This window comes from Malus sylvestris, chromosome 12, assembly GCF_916048215.2.
Source record: "Malus sylvestris chromosome 12, drMalSylv7.2, whole genome shotgun sequence".
Lineage (NCBI taxonomy): Eukaryota > Viridiplantae > Streptophyta > Magnoliopsida > Rosales > Rosaceae > Malus > Malus sylvestris.
Genome location: NC_062271.1, coordinates 30,891,173 through 30,906,728, shown reverse-complemented (window position 1 = coordinate 30,906,728; position 15,556 = coordinate 30,891,173). Strand labels below are relative to the sequence as shown.

The window sequence follows — 15,556 nt, the reverse complement described above, 5'->3', positions numbered from 1 at the left end:
AAAGCTAGGTTATATGAATTATTGTGCTCTACTTAAGAGGGATCCCAGAGTCCATGGTGTTGGAAGTGTTGGAAACTTGGAAAGAAAAGGAACATATTATTGGGTGAATAACTAGTGAAGTCGAATCATGAAGGAGATAGATGGATATATAGGTAAGGTTGGTGGTGCTCCCAGCTTTGATAACATGATGGGTGGTTGGGGTGTCTCAATTGTTTTGTGCACTCATATTCCAATCCTGTCTTTTCCTTTAGACATTAGCTTTATTTTCTTTTCACTTTCATGCTTTTGCCACCTTTGCATATAGGTCCTGGGTCTTGTCCCTGACCTTCCCTCCCGACCTGTGCCAAACCCTAGCTCTACCTCCACGCGCCTGCTCATTATTATCTGCCAAGACCAAATATATCCACAGCTGTGTACTCTACTACAGTACTAGCACTCAGAGCTTCCTCCGCTCTTCGACCCGTGATTTTAAGTCTGACTAGGGTTGACCATTACAGTAATGCACCAATGACGAGTACTGATTCTTATTGTTAATATTTTTCTGAGTTACATAAATATGAATAGTCTAAATAAATTCACGTTCGAAGGGACTGATGTAGCATTTTGCATGCACGATACTTATTGCTACATTACCAAAATTATGATAACCACAAGGGGATTAGCATTAGGAATCTTTGTCTCTAAACGATGCTATGGCCAATAACCAGATATATAAGGTTTGTGAGAAATTATAAAGGAAAAGCTATTCTTGCAGTATCAAAGTTATTCACGTATATATTATCATGCATTATAATTTTTCAACTCAATACAGCTGTGCTTGCATGATTAAAAATATCACAACTCTAATATTATCATTCCCTGAAAGTTATTCATATTGTCTATTTATCCTCTGAAGGAGATAAAAGAGTGAAGATATAACCCTAGGGACTAACATAAACCCTAAGGCCGAAACGATTGGTTATTTGCTGCATTTGAACAGAGATAATCAACCAATAGCACACATTCGGATTAGAAACCCAAACTTTTACTCTTTAATTTGATCTCATCTCTGTAGTTTTCACTGAGAGGAGTCAAAAAGAATAAAACTGTGGAGGAGGACTACCCTGTGCATTTGCCAGCCGACTTATGTTCCGAATTATAGGTGTTGCAAATGATGTTACCTGAAAAAGCATTTCTCTCTAATAACCCTTGGACATCTATGGAAATAGCAAACTTTGTAAAAGAAACTGACATGTATCCTAATGTCTTGATTGCTTATCTTGTATTGTTGACTGTACCTATAACCGTGGCATTTGCAGAAAGAAGTTTTTCAAAATTGAAATTATTAAAATCTTACTTGCGGACCATTATGACTCAAGATAGGCTAAATGGATTAGCAATCTTATGCATTGAAAATGATGAGATTGAAGACTTGGAGTATGATGATATAATTGATGATTTTGCTTCAAAAATGGCAAAAGACAATTTCTTAAAGGTTGAAATTTCAAGGAGTTTTGCTAGGAATGGTTGTATATGATTGTATTCTTGATTGTCGGGGTTTAGGTACTATGTCCCCCCGTTGTATATTTTCTCAAGTAATATAATTTAGACGTGAGGGTCTGGCCCCCCAGCTTCGACTGGGTTCTAGCCCTCGTTAAACATTTTTTAAAACATATGTTTCCATATTAAAAAATGACATATTTTGAATTTTCGCACTGAACACCCAAAAACTCAGGACCGGCCCTAGCATTTGGACTTGTACTACGTAGGTGGAATTTTACTGGGCTGGCATGTACAGCGACAGGAGACTCCCATAGTTCAAACTTCACCCCATATATACATACTTACACATTGTACGTACTTTATTTTCTCAGGATTCACTAGGCCTTTCTGGTGGGGTGATATATATTATTTTGGCACCTGTCAGGATGCCAGAAAGTATGTCTCCTCGATAGCAGCCACGTGACTGTGTCTCATCTTATTATATTAGGGTTTGCTAATATATATTTTATTAGCTCAGTATTACCGAGGACGTGATGGAATTACACCAGAAATTATATATTTATACAACTTACAAAGCACAGTATCATTATCCTAATCAGGAATATCTGGTTTCTGGTTCCACCTGCAAATAACAATTAAATAAAACTTAAGTAATTAACTAATAAAACACAGTATTTAAGAATAAGATTCGTGCACAGTTTAAAAAGGGTTTGTGCAATGTTCAGAGTAAGACAGACCAGGTTCAGAAACATCTTCGTTTTAAGAGTATCTGCATAATCTGCAATATTCTTTTGGTGGTGCTATATTCACTGTCTCTTACTTTTTACACATATTTTTTAATTTTCGATCATTGATACGAATAATGAAAATGATCGAAAGATAAAGATTAACAAAAAAATATAGAAAATAAAAATAAGTGCGTGAATAACACCAAATTAGTTTTTGAAATTGATAGGGGTTTTTTATTTCAGATTGTGAAGGTGTTGAGGGATCCCAGCCTCAATTTGTCTTCCATCAGACAAATTGTGGAGGATTGCAAAGCGTTCCTTGGCACAATCACTAAAGTTACTATTATCTATAGTATCTTTTAAAAAAAAAATGTACGAAAAAATAGAGTATCAAATTCTGAGGAATACTGTTTGCGACTGTAAATATTGATTCCTCTATATCAAACCGTAAAAGCTGTCCTGCCCCTTTCTTGGTCTTTTCCTAGTCTGTATATCGAAGAAAAGCATCAAATTTTATGTTTTTCATTTCATTTTTCTTTTCTGATGGACACTGTTATATGTTTCAAGCATCAAAATTGACTTCCCATGCAATGTTTGCATTGGGCTGAATATCTATGTTATTCGTAAAACACCCGAAAATTGTAACATGTTTGGATGTATCCTATATTCCTATATACTGGTATATTTAAGTTTAGATATTTTTTGTTGGATTCTTGATCAAGAATCAAACAGCTAAAAATATAAATGTATCAGTAGCATGTGTTTAGTTTTGTTAAAGGAAGAATGATCACAATCATGACACAACTAAAAAGTTATAATCAAACCCAAACAAGAGTGCGAGTTTGAAATAATTTGAATTTCAGTGTTGAGTTTATACCCCAATAAAGAAACCCTAATTAATACTCACTCCGATATAAGATTTGAGTCTTCATATTAGAAATAAACATAAGTATAACAACTTATAGAGATCATATAAATTTAAGTATCAACATTGGAAACGTCATAAGCATAACAACTCATAATCTCATGGTCTTACTCTTTTATTCTTAGGGATATTGATCCTTTATTATTCTCTTGAAGAAATTTTTCAATATGTCAAAAATACGATCTAGTACATTAAATATGACAATATACAAATGGTTAAATATTTGAAAAAAAATTCTATTCACTTGTATTACCCCAGTTGATGCGCCAAAAACGTTCTCGCCATACTGATTCCGACACACTGAAGATTTTTCCCTTCTCCTCCCCCAGAGCCTGAGCGGCTGAGAATCCTTAAATACTGAGTAGTTTACTAAAGTAATAATTTAACCAAGTCACCAACCATTTGCTTAGAATTGTGGTGGTGGGAGGTGGGATTGTGGGAGTCGAAGCACATAGAAGAGGGTGCCAAATTATATGCCTAGGTTTTGCAGTCAAAACGACAGCTAAGCTGCTGCTAGAATACCGTTCAATATGACATGCACAGTTCCACATGCCTGTACATTTTGGCTTGAAATGTCACACCGCATGCCCTTGACAGATTTGGATCATCTCCTGAGCTAATAGAGACGATCCTCCTGATCAGTTATCATGGATCGTTGGATTTTTATCCAACGGTTACAAACAGGGAGTCCCTTTAAAGTTATAATAATTATAGCCGTTAGATTTTTATCCAACGGCTCATGATAACTGATCAGGAGGATCCTCTCCATTAGCTCAGGAGAGGATCCAAATCCCTTTTTCACACAACAAATCCCATGGCCATTGGGCTCCTAGCTAGTGAGAAATGTTGTAACCGGATTTTGTTACGCGATGTTATCATTTAACGTGTTACAATATGAGTAAATAATAATGTATAAGTTAGATGGATGTCATATGTGATATATTTTGAATCAGACTTAAATGATTTCGCAATCAAATTATAATGTTAATAGATAACTACATGTGTTATACATAATATGATGTATAATTCTACATAAAAATACAAGAGTTGTTTATGACGATATGACGTTTACACTAAAATTATTATAAACCAATAGGTCCTATGGGCCCCTTAAGGTACTTGGTTTTCCTCCCGTGCTGCACTAACCATGTGACTGGCCGCAGAAACATGTCCCATATGCTTGACACTCTGCTTTTGGTAGGACACGTACAACACACGCTTTTCTTGCACATAAAAAAAATGTTTTCAGAGGGGAGGACTTGTTGTACATCTGCAAAATAAAGCTTTTCATTTCTCATGGCTTCGAATAAAAAGATAATGAAAAAGAGCCAGTTTTTTTCATTCTTTTTATGCTTTTTTTGTCAATGAGGAATTCCTACTCCCTGCACCAATGAGTCGTTGAGAATAATGACATGCAGGCTGCAGGTACTTTAATTTGGTATCACATATGAGAAAAGTGAGATTAGGGCAGCCAAATGAAACATAAGTGAATTTTTTTTTTTAATGAAGAGGAACAGTTAGTGACAAGTTACAATTATCTATTATTTTTTGGTCTAGAGAGGCTATGGGAGGAGCCAAGAAAGTTTCATTTGAAATAACTTCTTGATGTTTTTGAGGATATTCTACTCAACTGTCTATATCATTAAAGATGTTAGAAATTTCTATTGAAAAAAGAAGCCCAAAATTCCTTGTCCAAACAATGTTGCTCAGAAATTTCTATTGAGAAGTATCCACTATTGTCACTACGACATTGTCAATGATTTGCTCGATTGTTTATGTGAGCAACAATAAACCAAGCAAGGATACCATCGAAGATTATGGAGACAATGAAGCAATAACAATACATCTTGTTGACAATTCTGACACAATTTTTCAAGAGTTCACCAAAATCAGGACGGTAAGACTGTTGAGAATAAATCTCACATTAATGAGAGAAGAGACCTTGCATGAGCTTATTAGTAGGTTGGGCTATTTCCTATATTACTAATTAGTTTTATGGTAGAACCTCAACTTTCTTCAAGGACCTGGTAAGTTTTTCTCTCAATTGGTCCAATATTTGGTTTGTTTTGTATAATTCTCTAATTTAATATCGTCCAATTTGGTTATTTATTTATTTAATTAATAGATTCACCATGTCTCGAGAATGGAATGTTGTCGAAGATAAGCTAGCTTGTAGGGTTTTTGATACGCAAAAAGAAGCCCCATGAAACAGGGAAAGACGTACAAAAATTTAAGGCCCATGCCATCCTATGACTAAAACCTTGGAGACCATACCTACAACCTACATAATTGTTCATGCATGACAAATTGCATTCTCTGAGTCCATCATATAACTTAATAAAAAAAGTGTCCAGAAATTAAAATAAAAAATCGTATAAATTTAAATTTCATTCAGCACTGTTGCTGTTAATTGTTAAACATCAGATTCCTTAACATCGTTGAGAAACAACCATGCTTCTTGCTTGAGCTTTAGCATGGTTGCTAGCTCCCAAAGGTAATAAAGAATAAACAAATTTAACAAAAAAATAAAATAAAATAATTACAATTACAAATTATAATGTCAATATTCTTCAATTTATAGTTGAATTCAGCTACCTTGGGAAACCATGATGATCAAGAACTAAATTGGTCTTTGCTTTTCAGTGTCATCGGCGTAACAGAAGCGGTAGCTGCGGCAAAACTAATAACGTGGCCTGGGAAAGCCGCTTGCGTTGCATGGCCTCCACCGGCAACGTCCATTTCAAACGTGAACCGTCCACTGCCGCGTCCTGGAATATGAGTGCATGGATTGCCCCCGGTCGGAGGCACCTTGCCCCGAAGCGATTGAACGTGAAGAGAATCATTTTCCGTCCAGTGATCTCCCTCTAATGGCCTCATAGCCAAAACTTCATGCAAACCAGATACGCATAACAATATTGTGAAAACCAATGCAGCATTTTGGTACTTTTCCCGAAGAAAGTAGGCCATTTTTGTATACATATAAACAAGCGGGAGGGTTTGGTATATATAGAGATGCAAAATTGTGAAGTTATTAGTAATTAACTAGGGTTTAATTGGAGTTTAGTGTGTGTAATTGTCTGATTAATTTGACTTGGAGCCGCGGTGTTTGAAGTTTGAATTAAAGAGGGTCTGAATCAAGGACATGGACCCTCTTGAACCGGTCCATATTTTTTACTTCAGTATATGAATAAAAGTAGTTTAAGATGGACAATTTGCATGGGGGTCAACTTCATATATGTTTGACCTTCTAAACTAGCATCCATTGAGATGCAGGAATTGGCCTTGGGTGGAGGCCCTGTGGAAAATGAAAAATAAAAAGAGTTCAGAATGAGTCAATACTGATTTTTTTTTTTGGAAAACTTTTCAATCCCAAAAAGATGAAAAAGAATAAAAATTTGAATCATTGCACCTTGACATGTATGCATATATTAATTTTTATTTTTACAGTTTTAGACGTTTAGTTAAATACTAGTGAGGGTACTTCTGCTGTAATGCGGATTTTAAAACCCTATAAACATGTAGAAAGTTCTAAATATATATATTAGGGTTGAGTAGGTTTAATTTCGGCGTGTAAGTTCACTAAAATTGCATACAAACTAGGTATAGACGTTCATACGATGAGTAAAGACTCTGTATCAGCAAATTAAAAGCAAAAGAAAAGAATAAGTCAAAGTCGTTGCCATATGAAAACTTCCATCCCCGCACCAAGCTTTGCTGCTTTTCTGTCTGACCAACAGCTTATATATATATTAGCTCCCTTTGTATTTGACTTAAACAGGGAGCAACCCTTTCTCATTCAATTTGAGCTCCAGTATCAGAATGTTATGAAAAAGATAAAAGGTTTTTTTGGCAATGTCCTTGGACAGAATTTTGAACCTAGTCGTGTGCTAGTGGTTCAATGAACGATGTCTAACCAGAATTCAACTGTCTTTAAAAGGTTCTAACACTTGATCCTTAGAATTTGGATGTTTCTCTCGAAGACAACAGACGTAATGAATGCTTCTGAAATTCTAGTATCTAAACTATCTAGACACTTCCAAAGGTTGCAACCTACTATATGAGTTGCAATTGTTCTAATTTAGATCTTAATTCAGGTAACTTTCCAAAAATAATTTAGTTAGTTAAACCGCGTTCAGGCAGACTGAGACCGCTCGTTGCCTTAAGACGACTCGTCTGAAATCTGAGCTTTTCAGATTGTGCTTCCTCGACAACATAGACCGCACCACGACTGGCTGGTGTGCCTAATCAAAAGAACTAAGCAGAATAGTTTCTAAGTTCTAACTATACTAGAAAACTCCAACAAAATCAAACCCTAGTATTTCATAAAATCTATAGGGTTAACTCAAGCACTGAACTTACTAAAGGCATACAAATTCTATAGGGCTATGTGTGAACACGGAAAATTCATGAAAGGAAAGAGACAAGAACAACGTGCACAAAATAATATTTGTGTTTGATGATTTTGGGTTACAATCTCTCTCAAATTTGATCCTCTGATTCGATCTCCATAAAGTGTTGATTTGTGGATGTTTCGTTGATCCAAGGGCCGTCGAGGCTTGATTTTGGATGAACTATTTGAAGTTTCTTCAAGGGCCGTGGGCTTGATCTTTGAAGGTGGATTTGAGCGAATCTTCAAGGAGTCGTTGGGGCTTGATCTTGAGGATGAGTGTTTCTTCAAGGGCTATTGAGGCTTAATCTTGAATAACGGTGATGAGCGGATCTTCAAAGGCTTTTGGGCTTGATCTTGAAGAACAGTGATGAACGGATCTTCAAGGGCTTTTGGGCTTGATCTTGAAGAACGGTTGGATGTATGGATTTGTCGACGTTTGTTGATCCAAAAGGCCGTTGGGGCTTGATCTTAGGATGAACGGATGATGAACGATGGTACTTTCTTCAAGGGTCGTCGGGGCTTGATCTTGAATTGGTGGAAGTTCTTCAAAGGCCTTTGGGGCTTGAAGAACACTTTCTTCGAGGGCCGTCGGGGCTTGATCTTGAAGAATAATGATGAACGGATCTTCGAGGGCTTTTGGGCTTGATCTTGAAGATGGATGATTGTTCCAAGGGCCGTCGGGGCTTGATCTTGGGATGAACAATTGTGTGGATTTATTGATGTTGTTGATCCAAAGGGCCATTGGGGCTTGATCTTAGGATGAACAGTTGTGTGGATTTGTTGATGTTGTTGATCCAAAGGGCCGTTGGGGCTTAATCTTAGGATGAACAGTTATGTGGATTTGGTGATGTTGTTGATCCAAAGGGCCATTGGGGCTTGATCTTAGGATGAACAATTGTGTGGATTTGTTGATGTTGTTGATCCAAAGGGCCGTTGGGGCTTGATCTTAGGATGAACAGTTATGTGGATTTGGTGATGTTGTTGATCCAAAAGGGCTGTAGGGGCTTGATCTTAGGATGAACAGTTGTGTGGATTTGTTGAACACTTTCTTCAAGGGCCGTCGAGGCTTGATCTTGAATTGGTGGAAGTTCTTCAAGGGCCGTTGGGGCTTGATCTTGAAGGAGGAATTTCTTCAAGGGCCGTTGGGGCTTGATCTTGAAGGAGGATTTGACGAAGAACGAAGAGGGCTTTCTTGATCCTTCGGGATTTGCTTGAATTTGGGAGGTTGGATGCTTGAAAGCTTTAGAGTTTCAAAGCTTCAAGAATTTTGGATGTGTGGGGAGTATTCTCTTCCATTTTGGGAGTAGAGAAATGTATTTTTTGTGAATTGGTTCATGATACCTTGATGTAGAAGCCTATTTATAGGCTTTGAGAATGAATCACCACCACAAAATATTTTTTTCTTTTCCAAGCACCATTGCCTAATTTCCCACTTAATACAATTTTAAACTTGAAGTGGTAATTTTATGGCCTAATTTTCCACTTAATATCATTTTAAACTTGATATGTGCATGCTTTGTCATTGCCCAAAATGAGAAGAAAACCTTGTTTTGATCTTCAATGGATTGAAATGTGCTTGCCTTGTCATTGCCCAAAATGAGAAGAAAAACTTGTGTAATCCTCCAAGGGTATTTCTTTTTATTTTGTTGAGTCACACACCTTGTGTACAATTTGTATGACACGTGGCATATGCCATGTATGCCTTGACACGTCAAAATTTTAATGCGTTGGTGAACATTTATTTCACCGCAATTTCGATGTCTACACTATGTATCTTCCTTTCGATAAATTTCCTGGCATGATATATGTTCATTAAAACCATGGGATGTTCTCTTGCCTTCACTTCCTCCTCAAATTCACTGGGACGCGTCCCACAAAGCCACAGACGTCGGACAGGATCAATAACCATTTCTCTGGTGTAACAGCATTCTTTATAAAGTACATGACATGATCAGAAACATATGGACGAGCACAGTACCCGTAGTATTTCTACTACCTTGAGGTATTGATGAGGGCATTTGGCAACTTTCTTCAACATTTCTGTAATTTCCAATGTCCAGGATCATTTCGGATTTTTTATCTCCTTTTTACTAGTTCTTTGCTTCTTTTTTGTACAAACTCTTAAATTTTGACTAGTTAAAACATGTCTTGTTCGGTTAAAAAACTTATGATAAACTACTTAAAAAGTACATTAGACTCACTAATTGCAAGATTTGAGAATTCAACATGGTTAATCATGTCCATAAAAAAAAAGGAAAACTAATGAAAATGGTTTGAAAACTTTGAGTTTTAACGATAACGACAAAATAAAGGGTAAAGTGAATAGTATTATGATTGACTTTTTAGTGTAAAAATGTGGTTTTTCGTTAAAGTAAACAGTACCAGGAGCTTTTCGTTAAAGTTCCCTAAAAAAAACAGACAATCTCATTGCTACCCTATCAAAAATATTAGTCCATTGCTTGATCATGTCCAAAATCAATGGTACTAAGTAATGAGAAAATATTGCTTAAAGTTTACAACAATTTCAATTGATTTCCTTAAAATTCTACAGTTTCTAGGAAGAACTTAACGAAGTTAAGGTTTCATTAGGTGATATGACAAATTAATCATGAACTTATTAACGGAGTAATAGGTGCCAAAGTACCCAAAATAACACTAAACATAAGTCATCATCTATTTTGAATGAAAAACTTAACGGAATTAACATGAGATAACAAATTAATGATTTCAAAAAGTTAATATAACAAATCACTTAAAATTTTATTTCATATGTCAAATTGAAAAGGTGTTTAAGTTCATAAGACAATTTTTTTTTTTAATTCCAAATGTAAATTAAAGGAAAACGCACCCAAACTACTTCAAAAATCAAAATGGAAGTTACAAGAAATACAAAACCATCCCTTTTCGTCACAAGATGAAGACTGATCAAAATTAGAAGATACACAAATCTTATACTGTTACAAACATAAATAGAAGGCTTCATCTGCCCCCTGCCGGAGTCGTCTTTTCCTCGTACTTCTTTCCCGATTTGACCTCAATCCGAACAATGTCAACTGATGTTCGTAAGCAAAATCATTCCACATTTTTTCAAAAACATCCTTCTGTTCATTTTTCTGCGACTAAATAAGCTGTCAGATATTCTTTTGCACATCTCTTTGTTGGAATTCAACTAGATACTATGTTTAATAGCATATTCAGGAAACTCCGACTTCAAGAGAAAGTGAAACTGCAAAAATTCAACAGATATTTGTAGTTTCTCCGACTTCAAGGATTCAAATAAGACTCCCAACCATCTCTCTGTAGTTTCTCTGCCTTTGTCAAAACTTCGTCCCGTGTGTCTTCTTGATATTGGGTCATTCTGCACTCGAGTTCAATTACCTCGTTAGAAAATGCAGGCAACCGAATACAAAAAATTTAAACCAAGACGTAATCAAGTGAAAGAACCCTACCTTGATACTAGATCAGCATCACAAACACCCAATATCCGAACTGCCAGCAAACCAGCATTGGTGGCATTGTTTACAGCTACTGTTGCAACTGGGACCCCTCTCGGCATCTGCATAATGTACACAGATACAAAATAACTTTCCTGACAAGTCATAAAAACTCACTAGTACCAACAATAGAACCAAACCCACATACTATTCTTGTCAAACAGTATAGAAAATTGCAGCAATGAAAAGAAAAATGGAACAAAGCATAAGTTTATAGGGAAAAAAGCAGAACAATCTGAAATAATATGTACCTGCACAATGGATAAAAGAGAATCGATTCCATCCAATGTAGAAGCGCGCACAGGGACACCAATAACGGGCAAAGGAGTGAGGGCAGCTACCATGCCTGCAAAACTCAAGCGGCAGTTCAGTTAACCCCATATAATGTATACTGCACCAGACGAATTTGTTTGAAGCATAGTTTATATGACTCGCCTGGCAAGTGAGCTGCCCCACCAGCACCAGCAATGATGACCTGAATGCCTCTCTCCCGAGCAGACAAGGCATAAGAATACATCAATTCAGGAGTTCGATGTGCTGAAACTATTCTCACCTGGAAATTATATCACATTAACATCATATAGTAATAAAAGGCATAGCTCACAACTAACGGGTGATCAATTGACAGTGAACAGTAACATGTGAAAAGCAAACCTCATTAGGTACTCCAAACATATTCAAAATCTTTGCAGCATCTTTCATAATAGGAAGATCTGAATCAGAGCCCATTACGATACCAACACGTGGTGTGACTGCATTTGTTAAAAAGCAAAATGAAGGTGATTTGAAGATAAAAAAAGTTTATTCTGATTAAAAAATTGCTAAGACCATTAAAGTACAATGAAATGAAAATGGATCCTATGCAGTTTGGTTTATGAAGGGGTGCAGCTACAGGCACAAGGAAAGGAAGGGAATCACCACAAGATATAAAAGGTTAATATTGTTGATAGCATGGTTGACTTGCCTTTCTTTCCCCAGACTTATTAACAAAATTCAACCATTTTCATTCCCCTTGCACTCTTCCAATTTTACAGTAAATTTTCCACAACAATGATTAGTAATTTATGAAATTTACTAGTACATGTAATAATGAAGCCAGCTAAGGTTAATACGTATAACCATATAACGACATAGGACCTGCAACCTCAGAATAATCATGTGAAACCACCCTACTACAACTACCTGCAGACTGACAATCGAATCTTTCTTCATTTAGGATCGACTCTAGAAGCTTTTCTACATTGCCCAGGGAAGGTCCAACAATGGTGATATGACCCATCTTCCGCTGCTTCCGCATTTCTGCCATATCATAAAAATAGGTGATTCTTGAGTATGAGTATGACTCAGAAATAAGCAAGACGTTGTAATATGAACATAAGCAGAATCTAACCTGGCTTATCATACCAATGAACAGTGGCCCCTGGAATACGCAATGCCCTTCCAATCAGCTGCTGAGCTAGAAGGAAACCAGATTCCCCCTGAAAACATAAAGGAGGCATGACAGCCACGAGCATTTGATTAAGTGATTTATCTTCCACGAGCATAGTGAAAACTATACTTTTTTTAGAACTAAAATCAGAAGATAAATGCTGACAGATGGTGATCACCACAGTAATGAATTGAATCTGACCTCATCTTCACCAAGTAAATTGTACATAATCGCAGCTGGAGTTTTCATCGATGGATCACCAAGTGGAAGACCAACAACAGCCCTCAAATGCTGTTCATACTGTGAAGTGTAGCAAGACTCTATTGTGTGATGACCACTATTGTGAGGTCTAGGAGCTACTTCATTTAGCAAAATCTGACAAGAAGTAAGTACATTCTTAACTTAGTTAAATGCAGCAGACTTTTAAAAGAGAACTAAAATACGTCAACAAATTGATCATGAATAAATAACCATAACAAAAAGTTGTTAAAAGAGGTAGAATTGTTACCTGATCATCCTTTGTTAAGAACAACTCAACTGCAAAGACACCAGCACCTTCTAATGAACGAACAGCTCTGGTTGCAATATCAGTAGCCAGCTTTCTGATCTTCCATGACATGTTAGCAGGTGCCCTTACAATGTGACAAATGTTTTCCCTGCAGAAATGATCCCCAAACATGCATGAACTCATCTGGCTTTATGTGGATATTATCGCCTAAATAAACAGATATGAGCAAATTAAGATCAAAGATTGGCTGGTGACAGACAATTCAAAACTCAATCTGCAGCTTACTTGTGTATTGTTTCAACAACAGGGTAGCACGCGATAGAATTGTCTCTTCCTCTTGCGACAATAACAGCCAGCTCCTGCAGTTACATTGCCAAAAATGTAAGGGAAGTTTCTTTCTTATGAACTCACTCAGAATCATTTGTGTTTTGTTGGGGATTAATATGTGGTAATGTAAATCATCAAACAATGCTCATTAGTAACATCTAGAGACCAACCTTTACAAATGGGGTCCATTTCTCAACATACAAACCACGATCAAACCCTCCAAGAGCTGCAACAAATTTCGAACTATAAAAACCGCATAGCCTTTACTAGTTGAATCAACATCAATCACAATCCGTTTTGATGAACATATTACCAGTCACAGCAGATGAAAGCTCATCCTCACTCTTAGCAACAGCATTTCCACGTCCATCGTAAGCTAACCTTTTACTTTTTATCATAAGAGGATAGCCAAAGAGGTCCCCTGCTCTCTTGGCACCTTCAAGATCATCTATCTGCCTTAGCCACATTTTACAGTAAATAATATATAATCTTGCGCTCTCTAATAGAAAGCAAATTTACAAATATCACTTATGCTAATACTTCAATCAGATGGAGAAATGAGTAACAAACCTGCATGAATTCAGGAAGGGGAATATCATGCTTTGAAAAATGAACCTTTTGGAGATACTTATCCTGTTACATTCAAAACACGAGCCAATGCTTAACACACTACAAAAGAACAATGCAGCGATACATGGAATGTCGCAACACGTCAATACAAGGGTAAAATTTTATGCCTAAAATGTGAATGTTCCTTGGGACGAATGAAATACATAAAACAATCTGTCCAAATGTATGAATGTTTGTAACATACTAACTTTCACATGCATTGACGGGGTAATAAAAAATAAAAAGCAATCTCGAAAGGAATACACAAACCTGAATTATTCTGATCGTAGAGGCTTTGGGTTGGCAATCCACTCCTTGCTGCTCAAGCTTCTCCAAAGTCTCCACATCCACATGCTCAATTTCCACAGTCAGCACTCCACACCTAACTACCACTATTACGATTACCCTCCATACATAATATTTCCAACTACACAAAACAGCAAAACATAAAATTGGATTACAAGAACATAAAATCTTCACCTCTTCGCGAATTCCTGGACCGTTGCGCTATCATCGAAGCTTCCAACCATATGATGATGGGCAATCTCACTAGCTGGGCAGTTCTCTTGTGGGTCCAGTACCATCACTTTAATCGCCATTTGCGAAGCTGCTTGGCAGAGCATCCGACCCAGTTGGCCTCCTCCAAGAACACCAACAATCACATCAGCAACTCCATGAACGGCTGCATCATCTCTCCTGCACAACAAATATGCAAATTCTACACATATATTCGAACACTCTTCCACTTTACTTAAAAATCGTTGCTTTACATAACTTGAAACGAATTCCGGGAAACGACCATTTACCCAGAAGTCAGTTGAGGGTCACGTGACGCTCGGCAGGCGAGGACTGGATTGCGCTTCGTTTGGAACTGCTGCTTGAGCGAGAGAGAAGAAGAAGCAGAAGTGAAAAGCAGCTTGTGCTTTTCCATGGAGCAGGAGAATGCGGTTTTGGTTTTCGGCGAGGCCAAACACGGCCTGAACTCGAAATCCGGCGACGCGAAGAGGGAGTCACAGCAGCTAGAGCTCTGCTGAAGCATTTTAGAGGGAGTAAACTACCCTTCTCTCCTTCTACCTCTATCTCTACTTGTCCCTGTCAAAGAAAGATTATACAGATTTCATGACCAAAATCAAAAGGGAAGAAGATAGGAGATTTTGGATTTCAGTTTTGATCTTACGTCGGTTGGCGACGACCAAAATCAAGGGGAGCCGGCTGGTTGTGACATGGGAGGTGGCTGGTGGTTACAGGAAAGGCGGCGGCGATGGGTTAAAGGGTGGGGAAGAGGGATTGGGTCACGATAGAAAATGAAAATATGGGAAAGATAGAGATGGGATAGTAGACGATTTTAATAATTCCGATTCATGTCAATTAGCAATCGATTTTAATAGATCAATGTCATTTTTATTTCGATTTCGATTTTAGACAATTTAAGTAAATAATTTCAATAGAAATTTGATTCTAATTATACCCCTTTCTAATTTTTCTTCAATTTAATTTCTTATCAATTCAATTTTCCTCAATCTGATTACGGATTAATAAACGAGCTAAATGACTTTTACTCGAAAGATAATGTAACAATTAATTTAAAATTATATTTTGTAAATCAAATGACCGAAAGAATAATGATAGGAGATTGTTAATTTAAATTATATTTTATAAATTAT

The 15,556-nt window shown here is 36.9% G+C and overlaps 1 protein-coding gene and 1 long non-coding RNA gene across 4 annotated transcripts; both read right to left on the bottom strand.

The window, feature by feature from the left end:
- Window positions 1-1,924: 1,924 nt before the first annotated feature.
- LOC126594566 (uncharacterized) lies at window positions 1,925-3,556 on the bottom strand. Its single transcript, XR_007613330.1, has 2 exons — window positions 3,389-3,556; window positions 1,925-2,104 (listed from the first exon to the last, which is right to left on the bottom strand). It is a non-coding gene; the product is annotated as an uncharacterized LOC126594566 (long non-coding RNA).
- A 6,801-nt stretch (window positions 3,557-10,357) lies between these two features.
- LOC126594208 (phosphoribosylaminoimidazole carboxylase, chloroplastic-like) lies at window positions 10,358-15,222 on the bottom strand. 3 transcript variants are annotated; one of them, XM_050260421.1, is made up of 17 exons: window positions 15,070-15,222; window positions 14,699-14,984; window positions 14,373-14,588; window positions 14,163-14,274; window positions 13,854-13,916; window positions 13,597-13,735; window positions 13,454-13,509; window positions 13,242-13,315; window positions 12,957-13,104; window positions 12,650-12,823; window positions 12,410-12,497; window positions 12,202-12,318; window positions 11,674-11,771; window positions 11,455-11,572; window positions 11,271-11,365; window positions 10,975-11,081; window positions 10,358-10,883 (listed from the first exon to the last, which is right to left on the bottom strand). In XM_050260421.1, exons 2-17 carry the CDS (start codon window positions 14,929-14,931, stop codon window positions 10,790-10,792), a joined length of 1,932 nt encoding a protein of 643 aa, XP_050116378.1. In that variant the 5' UTR covers window positions 14,932-14,984; window positions 15,070-15,222; the 3' UTR covers window positions 10,358-10,789. The 3 variants fall into 3 exon arrangements, with proteins under 3 accessions (XP_050116378.1, XP_050116379.1, XP_050116380.1); XM_050260422.1 differs by lacking the exons at window positions 14,373-14,588; window positions 14,699-14,984; window positions 15,070-15,222 and having other exon boundaries at window positions 13,597-13,719; window positions 14,163-14,244; XM_050260423.1 differs by lacking the exons at window positions 13,597-13,735; window positions 13,854-13,916; window positions 14,163-14,274; ... (1 more) ...; window positions 14,699-14,984; window positions 15,070-15,222 and having other exon boundaries at window positions 12,957-13,163.
- Window positions 15,223-15,556: the final 334 nt, after the last annotated feature.

What these genes read in the sequence shown, in the direction of transcription:
- LOC126594208 (XM_050260421.1), bottom strand. Translation starts at nt 14,931, where the DNA reads ATGCTTCAGCAGAGCTCTAGCTGCTGTGACTCCCTCTTCGCGTCGCCG. An exon ending in GACCCTCAACTGACTTCTGG is followed by an intron (nt 14,589 to 14,698) that starts GTAAATGGTCGT and finishes TTTGTTGTGCAG; the next exon opens with GAGAGATGATGCAGCCGTTC. An exon ending in GATGCTGATCTAGTATCAAG is followed by an intron (nt 10,884 to 10,974) that starts GTAGGGTTCTTT and finishes ACTCGAGTGCAG; the next exon opens with AATGACCCAATATCAAGAAG.